We start from the raw sequence: 9993 nt of genomic DNA, 5'->3' as shown, positions 1-9993 counted from the left end.
TGTTCCGTGTATTTTTCAGCCGGTTTGACATGTATTTTTCTCTATCACTGTGACTGTTAATTGCAAGAATGATGCTATTCACAATTAAATTTTGAAAGATTCCCCATCTGCAATGTCAAATGTTAGCTTAGCACTGAGCAAATGTTGACATTCAAACGTTTTCTAACTGAATCACTAAAGACAAAATCTTAAGGAACCTTTATGGTCCTGGTCAATGTTAAAAACTCATCAGACGAGTTGCAAGCATGTCTACTTTCGACCCAATGCAATCTTTTTCACGCAATTCCTGCAAAAACTCAGATTTTTAAGTCCAGTGAAAAGATGGAGAATATACTCACCAGCTTCAGTCAGGTTGTCATACCGGGTTCTCTCGTTGGCGTCGAACCCGCCCGCGTTTGTTGTTAAAGACTTGATGAATAAGTGGAGTCACTTTGTTCTGTCCCTTATATGGGTGAGAACTTTTTAAAGGTGGGGTTGGTGGAACTACATTCTTGATGCTGTACTTGTCAAGCCACAATGTTCTTCACTCTATTAAATGAATTAATTGAGTCATTTTAAACATGGAGCCTTTATGAAAGGCTTCCATTAATATTTCCATGTGTAATTTCATTTGTATTTTTCTTGTTTTTATTCCTCCGCCCTAGCAACAGCTAACTGGCTACCACAGGTGTTATTTCCTCCTCCATTGCCCTTGACAGCAATAGATGTCAAATCCATTTGAACTATGGGGACTAGCAATGAATGGTCACACTGGAATGGATGTAAACCAATCAATGGCAATGAATTTAAAAAAAAAAAAAGAAAAAAAGCGCAAGTCAGTTCTGTTGTATTCAATTATCCTCTTTCTGTGAACTTTAAAGAGTTATCACCAGTTGATGTCCAATCCACTTCAAATGGAAGGTCTGGTAACTAATGGTAACCAGCTAGCAAATAGATACATTGGTTACATTCATAAAATAATCTACATTAAAAATTGGTTGAGAATTATGCTAGTGTTCACATCATTTTAATGTCAATGCGTTCATTTTAATGGGAACGTCACCCCTACCAACATGGCTGCCCTGAGGCCAATTTGGTAGGGGTGATGAGAGGTAAAGGTTTTTACACTAGTAGTACTCGCCCATTTTTTAGTTACCATGAAACAACAAAATCAGCTGGTCATATTTACGTCGTGAACTAAATCTTCTGGAATGTCCTCAGATGTTTGTCACGGTGTGTCAGAACTGAATCGGTGCAAAATTTTTTCTTCCATTTTGTTTTGGGAGGATCCACGACTGCACTTCTTTTGCCCTGCCTAGTCTAATTTTCTTTTGACTGTACATGCGTCTATTATGAATAGGGTGTAGCTGTAATTATGAATAGGGTGTGTCATTACTTAAAGTTGATTTAATTAATAGTTCACATTTCTAATTGCATCTCTCCAAAGTTTAATCTTCATGAGTTGGAATTATTATTTGTTTTTTAAAGGAAAAAGGATTACATGTATAAGTAAAGAAGTTGACCAATAATTCAAATTTAAGCCTCATTTAGAAGAAAAAAAAGTTAAATAACTTTTCACTTTTACACTTTACACAGATTAATTATACTTTAGTTTCTTCAAATGTCACAGAGGAAGATTGGTTTGGACGTCTGGTCACATTTCTGAGTCAAAGGTACACGCCTGCATCTTGGGTGGAGTACCATTTGATTTTTTGTTTTGTTTTGTACCATCTATAACATTATGTATCTTTATTTTATGTTTGGCGCGTACGTCAAATGCAATGGTGTGCCGTCAGGGCCGTCAGTTAACATGGCTACTTGCACGACAACTCAACTTTAAGACATGACAAAGCATAAAAGAGGTCATTTGTTAAACAGCATAACTCCAACTCGATAGAACCCAAATTTCCACGTAAAAGTTACAAGTTTACGTTAAAATTCTATTTTAAAAAAGCCAAATACGTTAAAATATTTGAAAAAAATAACCATGACAAACCATACTATGACAAATGTAGGCTTTGTAACAAAATTAATCACAAGTGCACGTGTAGTGCAGTAGAATTTTTATTTTTTTGGAAAGTCATTGCAGGTTCAATATAATTATCAATGAATATAATACACATTCTTGCAAACTTTGAACATAAATTACAGCCATGGTATTTCAAATTAAATTGTGCTATGAATCAACACATCAATGCTGGAACATAAAACAGACTAATTAATTTTAGGTTATAACATTCAGAAGCTGTTTGATTATGCTTATCGGCGAAGTAAAGCCTATAATTACAAAACCGCTTTTGGCAATGAGACAAAAATCCTTTGCCTGAATGAAAAAAAATCTCTCCTTTTGCCATTCTTTAGATAATGTTAAGACTTGTTTCTAATATAGTTTGACAGGACTACGAGAATAATGTTGTAATAATACAAAAATGACTTATCGTTATTTGTCATTGCAAAAAGTGCAATTCCGACCCAGGTCGTCTTATAAAATAATTATTGGGAGAATGCGTCTTGGCCCGAAGATTAACAAATTTATATTTCTGAACATGTTGGCTATCATTTACAGGGCAATGCTAAATTTCTTCAATGGATTGGATGTCTACTAATGATAAAGTTGTTTACATTTGCAGCAAGAATGGACTTTATCATTGTTAACGATGGTGAAAAAGTCATAATATAACATTACAATTAAAGTAATTAAAATTAGACAATTTTATAATGGTATTTTGATATATTAGTCATTATTAAATGTATTTGTGGAAATATCTTTGGAACGTCAACATTTCTTATCGCCTGATAGGGTCGTGTTTTGATGACGTCAGAGGTTGGCACCAAAAAGTTTGTCCTTTTCACCCACTTGCCGTGTGTTGACTGAGCTTCCTCAACTTTCCTTTTCTGGTCCTTCGCGTGTCAGTAATGTGATATTTCCTTTGTTTTCGAGATGAACCGTGTGCTTTTTTGGCTGCTGGTTTGGTGTCACGTCGCTTGTGCAGGTAAGAAAACGCACAAAACGAAAGCAATGAAAGCTAAAACCAACTCGCGATGCTAACCTCGTGTTAGTATCAGAACACAGCATGAAAACAATTCCTATACGTCGGAGTTGTTTTAATAATAACATTTTACGCGTTATCAACACTTAGTTGCATTTGCATACAGTCGAAATTGGTGTCTAAAAGTTCAAATTTTAATTATGTTCTGCTATAGACGGCAGTAAATAAGTGTGGCTTTAAAAGTCACCTGGTTTTAATTTGCGCACAGTGACGTCAAATTATCACTTAGATTGAACACTTAAATAAAATAATCATGTTGGAGACCTTTCTATGGCTCTCTACGCCTTTTACATTGTTGTCATTTCACTCAATGGCTGCAAATGACGTGGCTGGTCGTCTAATCTATTTGGACTGGGAGTGCTAGTGTATAATTATCAAGTCTTAAAATGGCTTCTTGCCCAATAGAGGTTGGTCGAAGAGCATCATTTTCTCAGGTGTGTTACTTTTACTGTGTGTGTTTATTTTTTAAATTTATTTTAATTTTATTTTTAACAAATTGGGCCTCATTGACCCCTCTCGCCGTCCAATCCTTTTGGAATGGGATTGACAGCCCCAGTTTAAGAATACACTTGATAATTTACTTGAAGTTAACGAAGCAAAATGCTATTTAAAATTAGGAAAGCAAAATAACTCATATTTTCCAGACTAAGCCAAAATATACACAAAGAGGGAAAAATAGCACTGGATGAAAAATTGCATTTTTAGGAGGACAATTTTAAAAAAATCTCATCAGAAAACAAGAACAAAAATATGTAAATGTCACAGTAGTAAAATGGAGAACAACTAAATAGGTATCTGTTAATATAACAGTTTTTCAAATATCTGAAAAAAAACCTAACCAAAATATGAAAAAAGAAAACATGATTCATAGTAGTAAATTGACTATTTTGGAATGATTAACTATGTTAAAAAATGTAAGTTAACTCCGAGTTCACCTGTCTAGCCTTAGTGATTATTTCACTGCTGCTCTCTACCAACTGCATACCTGTCAACCTCTGCCGATAACTGCCCTTATAAATGATTATGATTCCCCTTACAAACCCCCCAAAAACCTTACAAACACCGTACGACTCGTACGGGGGGTTTGTAAGGGGAATCATAATCATTTATAAGGGCAGTTATCGGCAGAGGTTGACAGGTATGCAACTGTCCCAGTCGAATGGTTAAACTGGTGGTGTTTTTGTCTTTAGCTCGCCACTCTCTCTGGCATGTGTACACGGTGAGCAGCCACATCTCACGCCTGCCGACCATGATGGCGGTGGTGGTGGTGGACGGCGTGGTGACGGAACACTACGACAGCCGCACCCGCGTGGCCACGGCCAAGCAACCCTGGATGGACGCCATCCTGGACCGAAACCCCGACTACTGGGAGGATCAGACGACCTTCTGGCAAAAACAGGAACACTTTGGCAACATCAACATGGGTATTCTAAAAACAAGATTCAACCAATCAGATGGTGCGTTCATTTTCAAGCCCCGTCGTCGCTTCTTTGAGGTTTCTCTGAATAACTAGCCCAGAGGTGGCAAGCGTAGCCAAAATTGTACTCAAGTAAAGGTAGCGTCTTTTCAAAATAAGATTCCACATGTAATAGTTAAAGATATTTTGTTGGTTTTCTTTTAAATCTGAATTTAAATTTGAAAATAATATGAGACCAAAGTGAGAACAAGTGAGTCCTGAATCTCTAACTTACTCTTAGTTCTGATTTTTGTCCGTCTTAGCTGGTTTAACCTTAACAAAATACCACAATACTTAAAATATGCAAATTAACCTGACTCTCAGGGTGCTCTAAATAACATTGTGACATAAATGAGGAGGTGCGCCTTCATTAAGAGCCACAGGCATAGACTATTCACTAATGTCAAAGTCAAAAGCATTTGCTGAAAGGAATACTCAAGTAAGGAGTAATCGTTTTTTTTTTTTTTTAAACAATTATACTGTTTCTCAGAACAACCTCATCTACATACATGAACTGTTACTGTACTACTTTTAACATAATTTAATGGGTAAAAACAAATGTATCGACTTTCCGACAGAAACCTTGTACCGTCCCAAAAGCAATAGTGCCTCCTAGTGGATGAACATATTTTTCTAATATGAAATTAAAAGAATCATATCTCCAGGTTTACTTTGCTACCTTTCGTTGATGTAATTGGTAGAGCTAGAATTTTTATCCACACATCTCGAGCGACAAAAAAAAGTATGTCGTGGACACAACTACTCTTACATGTGAATTTTGAATTTTACCGTTAACGCTACTTAAGTCAATATCACGTTTTTTCCACCTGTGGGCTGGCGTTTAGGCGTCCACGTGTTCCAGGTGATGCACGGCTGCGAGTACGACGACGAGGACGAAAGCCAGCCGCCGTCGGGCTTCAACCGGCACAGTTACGACGCCCAAGACACGTTAGTCCTGGACATGGGGCAGCGGCGCTGGATTTGGCTGCGGCCGCAGATGGAGGCCACCGTTCGCAAGTGGAACGTGAACTTGGGCTGGCTGGAGTTCATGGAGCACCGCCTGCTCACCGAGTGTCCAAGGCGACTCCGGCAGACGCTGGAGTACGGCAAGGACGTCTTGCAGAGGATACGTGAGTGGAGGCTTGATTTCATTTGAATTTACTTGCATGCTAAAACAGCGCTCTCAAACTCAATTTATTACTCCCGGCGACATCAAGTTACCTCCCCAAAAAATGAGGAGTAAGTTTGGTTAACTCATGGGTAAAACCACCTAAAGTGAACTTTTATGTACAGTATTAATGGATAGTAAGACTTTAATGTGTTAAAAAAGGATTAAGTATAGTAAGGCTTTTATTTGTTAAAAATGACCATATATAGTAAGGCTTTTTCCTTTCAAAAATGACTGTAAAGTAAGGCTTTAAAAAAAAAAAGTGACCATGGATAGTAAGGCTTTTATTTGTTAATAAAAATGACCATATATAGTAAGGCTTTTTTCTTAAAAAAATGACAATTTCTTAAAGAAAAATGATTAAGCATAGTAAGGCTTTTATTTGTTAATAAAAATGACCATATATAGTAAGGCTTTTTTCTTAAAAAAAATGACAATTTCTTAAAGAAAAATGATTAAGCATAGTAAGGCTTTTATTTGTTAAAAATGATTAAGTATAGTAAGACTTTTATTTGTTAAAAATGACCATCTATAGAAGGCTTTTTTCTTTAAAAATGTCTATGTAAAGTAAGGCTTTAAAAAAAGTGACCATTGATAGTAAGGTTTTTATTTGTTAAAAAAATGACTAAGTATAGTAAGTCTTTTTTTGTTTGTTAAAAATGACCATATATAGTAAGGCTTTTTCCTTTAAAGTTTAGTAAGCCCTTTTTCTTAAAAAAATGACCATGTATACTAAGGCTTTTTTGCATAAAGAAAAATGATTAAGTATAGTAAGGCTTTTTTTCCTAAAGAATAATGATTAAGTATAGTAAGGCTTTTATTTGTTAAAAATATGACTAAGTATAGTAAGGCTTTTTTCTTAAAATTAATTATATTTTTTGTTTTATTTATTGTTTATATCTTCAAATGTTTTGTTACCGTATTTTCTCGCACGTACGTCGTATTTGTCAATTAAAAAAATTGATGACTGAATCGAGGTTACGGCTTAAATGTGCACAAATTAGACTTGACAGGCACGAAACCCTTTTGGAATGTGCAAGACGATCCTTGCGATTCATGCAGATTTCAGAAATACCATGTGGGAGGATTTTTCTCAAGATTTTCCCTTCAAAGTAACAGATTTGTACTCCCAAAATGAAAATTGTGAATCAGTGGGCGTCTTATACGAGAGAAATTGTCAAATTCAGCGATTTTATGCCAATTTTAAGGGCACAGCTTATACGCGGAGGTGGCTAATATATGAGAAAATACGGTAATTCATTTTTAGCTATATTTTAATATTATGTAGAATAATGTATTTTGATTGTAGCCTAGGGCTTTTTTTGTAATATACAATATTGGTTTAAATCATTTTTCAAAATTATTTTATTTGAAATCATTTATACATTTTATATTGATGTATAAAGTGGCGCACAGTTGTATATTCATTCATTTTCTCAACCGCTTATCCTCACAAAGGCCGCGGGGGGTGCTGGAACCAGGCAGGGGGACACTTGAAATATGCAGCCAGCCAATCACAGCAGTTGTTTATTTACTTCGCTTCAATTCTCTTAATTGGCTTAATACTAGACCAGTTTACCAACAATTTATTTTGTTGCAAACCTTGGTAATGTCTGGTGTTGGGAAAAAAAGTCATAGTTAAAAGGAGACACTAAAATAGAACGCAAAAGAGATACCTTACAATTGATTGACTTGCAATGTGTGCAACGTTTCCTCAGAGCGCCCCCTAGTGTTCCTGCTGCAGACCGAGCCGTCGGCCGACATCACGTGTCACGCCACCGGCTTCTACCCCGACAGGGTGGACATGTACTGGACGCACGACGGCCAGCAGCTCCACGACGACGTGGAACACGGCCAGCTCCTGCCCAACCACGACGGAAGCTTCCAGCTCAGCGTCCGCCTGCGCGTGCCCGCCGAAGACTGGCGCCGGTACGCCTGCGTCTTTGTGCTGGACGGGCTCGCCGAGGAAATTGTCACCGTGCTGAACGCCTCCCGGATCAGAACTAACTACGGTAAGTATTTTGGTTTGGGGGGAGAAAAAATCCCAAAAATTGAAAATACTACAAATTACTATGGCAGTTTTTACCAAATTACTAGAAACACATTTTGTATCAAAACTAGAAGAATTATACAGAAGCTCCCCTACTTACGAACATACGACTTACGAACAACGGTACATACGAACATGTCTGCAAATTGCGTTTATGTCAGAAAATGTTCGTATGTTCGATTTTGTATTTTTTTCCCGAGTAGTGCTTCTTTCCGCCGCTAATACCGACGCCTGGCGCTGTGAGAGCTCAGCTCACCCAGCATCTACCTTCTTCTGTCCAATTCGTTGCAATGCGGAAGCGCGTGAACGTATCTCCAGTGCGTAAAGAACCTTTTTCATTTGTATCATTAAATATCTCGTGCATCCATTATTGAATATGGTTGGTAAAAAGCGAAAGGCTTCTATTGAGGGAGGTGCAAGGAAGAGGCAAGCCATTTCATTTGAAACGAGTGGCAATAATAACGAAGCTTGATGCGCGTGAGTGGTGAGCGTTGCAACTTGAATCGTTCGACCGTCAGTACCATTTCTAAACAGAAAGATCGAGCAGCAGGACCCAAATATTGAACGTTGCACAAAGTTTGCAAATCAATTGATCCGCATCATTTATGATGAAAAAAAAGAAGAAAACTGTGCAATCGTCGTTAGATTGCTTCTTTCGGCCAGTTTCTAATACATAAATCTCTCTCTCTATATACAGTACTGTACATATTCTCTCCATTTTATTAAATGTTTTTTTCAGTACAAACCAATGTGTGTTACTTGTACAAGCCTTAAACATACAAATGTACTTATATAAACCTTCAATATACGTATATAGGCCTTAAACATAAATTATAATACAAAATATAGCACTGAATCAACTTACAAACAAATTCAACTGATGAACAATCGCTCGGAACCTAACTCGTTCGTAAGTAGGGGAGCGTCTGTATAACACAAAAAAAAACAAGCAATATTTTTTTTTTCAAGAATTTACTTGAAAAAATATATATGTTGCAAGTTCTCATTTTTTGGCTGGTCATTTGAAAGCAATGTTCTAAATAGGTTTTGTACATTGTCACAACATTCAATTATTTTGAAAGTTACGTCGTGTAGGTCTTCTCATCAGTTTTATGTTTATGTTTGTTAGCTATGTCCACAAATAGGAAAACTTCAGGAATAGTTGATTTGCTGCTTTTTATTTCTTTGTAAGCTATTGAAAAAAGGAAACTATTTGAGAAGCAGTAGAAAATTGGATCATATTGAGCTTTACTTTTCTTCGTGTCGCTGGTAAATGCCACTAGAAAAAATGTCACAAAATCAGAAAATGATGAAATATGTTTTTGGACGTTAGACAGGTCTGCGCACTGTCTTGGCTCAGTTCCCTTGTTTTCAGTTCCAGCAAACCCCGCGGGGCACGACATCCCGATCATCGTCGCTGGAGTAGTAGTTTCTGTCGCCATCGCGGCGGCGGCGAGCGTCGGGATTTACGTTCGCAGAAGGAAACGACGCAACGCGGCGCCGCAGAGACAACCGAGCAACCCCGACTGCTTCTATTTCGACGGCGACCAAAACGTCCAGCCCGGTGAGCGCCGTCAATATTCGCTGTTCGGTCTGATGAGCTGGCAAGTAATTGCAACGGGATCATTTTTGGCAGGCCGTGTTGATGGACAGGTGCCAGTCGCGGGACAGTAGGTTTGTTGAAGCTTCCGTCGACGCCAGGACAAAGATGGCAAAAAAGGTGAGCTGTCAATCAACAAACTTAACAGAACATTAGGAATGTTGACGCTAATGGTTTTTTTCTGTGAAAAAATGGTCAAGTTGACGCTAGTTTTGATCGTAGGGCTCAAACAATGAATCTATTTTAGTAAAAATTGCTAAAATTCAGTCGATTGTATTTGCCGGCTAAACTTTCTTCGTTGTTGTAAAGCCTAGCAACACAAAACAAATAGTGATGTTTTAAAAACTTTTAATTGCCATGAATGGCCTTTTTTCAATGTACAAACTTTTGAAAAATCAACAAAAAAAGTAAAAAAGGCCTTAGGATATGTTGTACATGGTCTAAAGGCGTTGTTAATATGAATGTCGTATTAAAAAAGATCAACATTATTTTTAGATTGATGCGTTTTAGTTTAAAAAGAAAACATTACTTTACTTGGTTGGGTTGAGTCAGTGAAAATAAACTAACTGCTTACTAACCATGACCGTTTCTTTTTGTAAATATGTCTTAGTTTACGTACATAAAAAACAGCCTTATTTTACATGGTTTTTATGTGTTTAAAAAGCACTATACTGACCAAAGCGACTAAAC

The 9993-nt window shown here is 37.1% G+C and overlaps 1 protein-coding gene across 4 annotated transcripts in view; it reads left to right on the top strand.

Moving 5' to 3' along the window:
* The first annotated feature begins 2339 nt into the window (after window positions 1-2339).
* Window positions 2340-9993, top strand: part of LOC144066959 (major histocompatibility complex class I-related protein 1-like) — a 28558-nt gene continuing 20904 nt past the window's right edge. For 3 of the 4 annotated variants that reach the window (XR_013297798.1, XR_013297799.1, XR_013297797.1), the window contains exons 1-6: window positions 2349-2972; window positions 4220-4486; window positions 5331-5615; window positions 7372-7665; window positions 9079-9267; window positions 9340-9423. Coding sequence is in view for 1 of the 4 variants with exons in the window: in XM_077590395.1 (XP_077446521.1) it covers window positions 2921-2972; window positions 4220-4453; window positions 5331-5615; window positions 7372-7665; window positions 9079-9267; window positions 9340-9377 (1092 nt within the window). In the remaining 3 variants the exon portion in view is untranslated. Of the gene's footprint in view, window positions 2973-4219; window positions 4487-5330; window positions 5616-7371; window positions 7666-9078; window positions 9268-9339; window positions 9424-9993 lie in introns of all 4 variants that reach the window. The other variant, XM_077590395.1, reaches the window with a different exon arrangement.

This window comes from Stigmatopora argus, chromosome 21, assembly GCF_051989625.1.
Source record: "Stigmatopora argus isolate UIUO_Sarg chromosome 21, RoL_Sarg_1.0, whole genome shotgun sequence".
Taxonomy (NCBI): Eukaryota; Metazoa; Chordata; class Actinopteri; order Syngnathiformes; family Syngnathidae; genus Stigmatopora; species Stigmatopora argus.
Note: the sequence above shows the minus strand (reverse complement) of the source record. Positions and strands in the feature narration are given on the sequence as shown.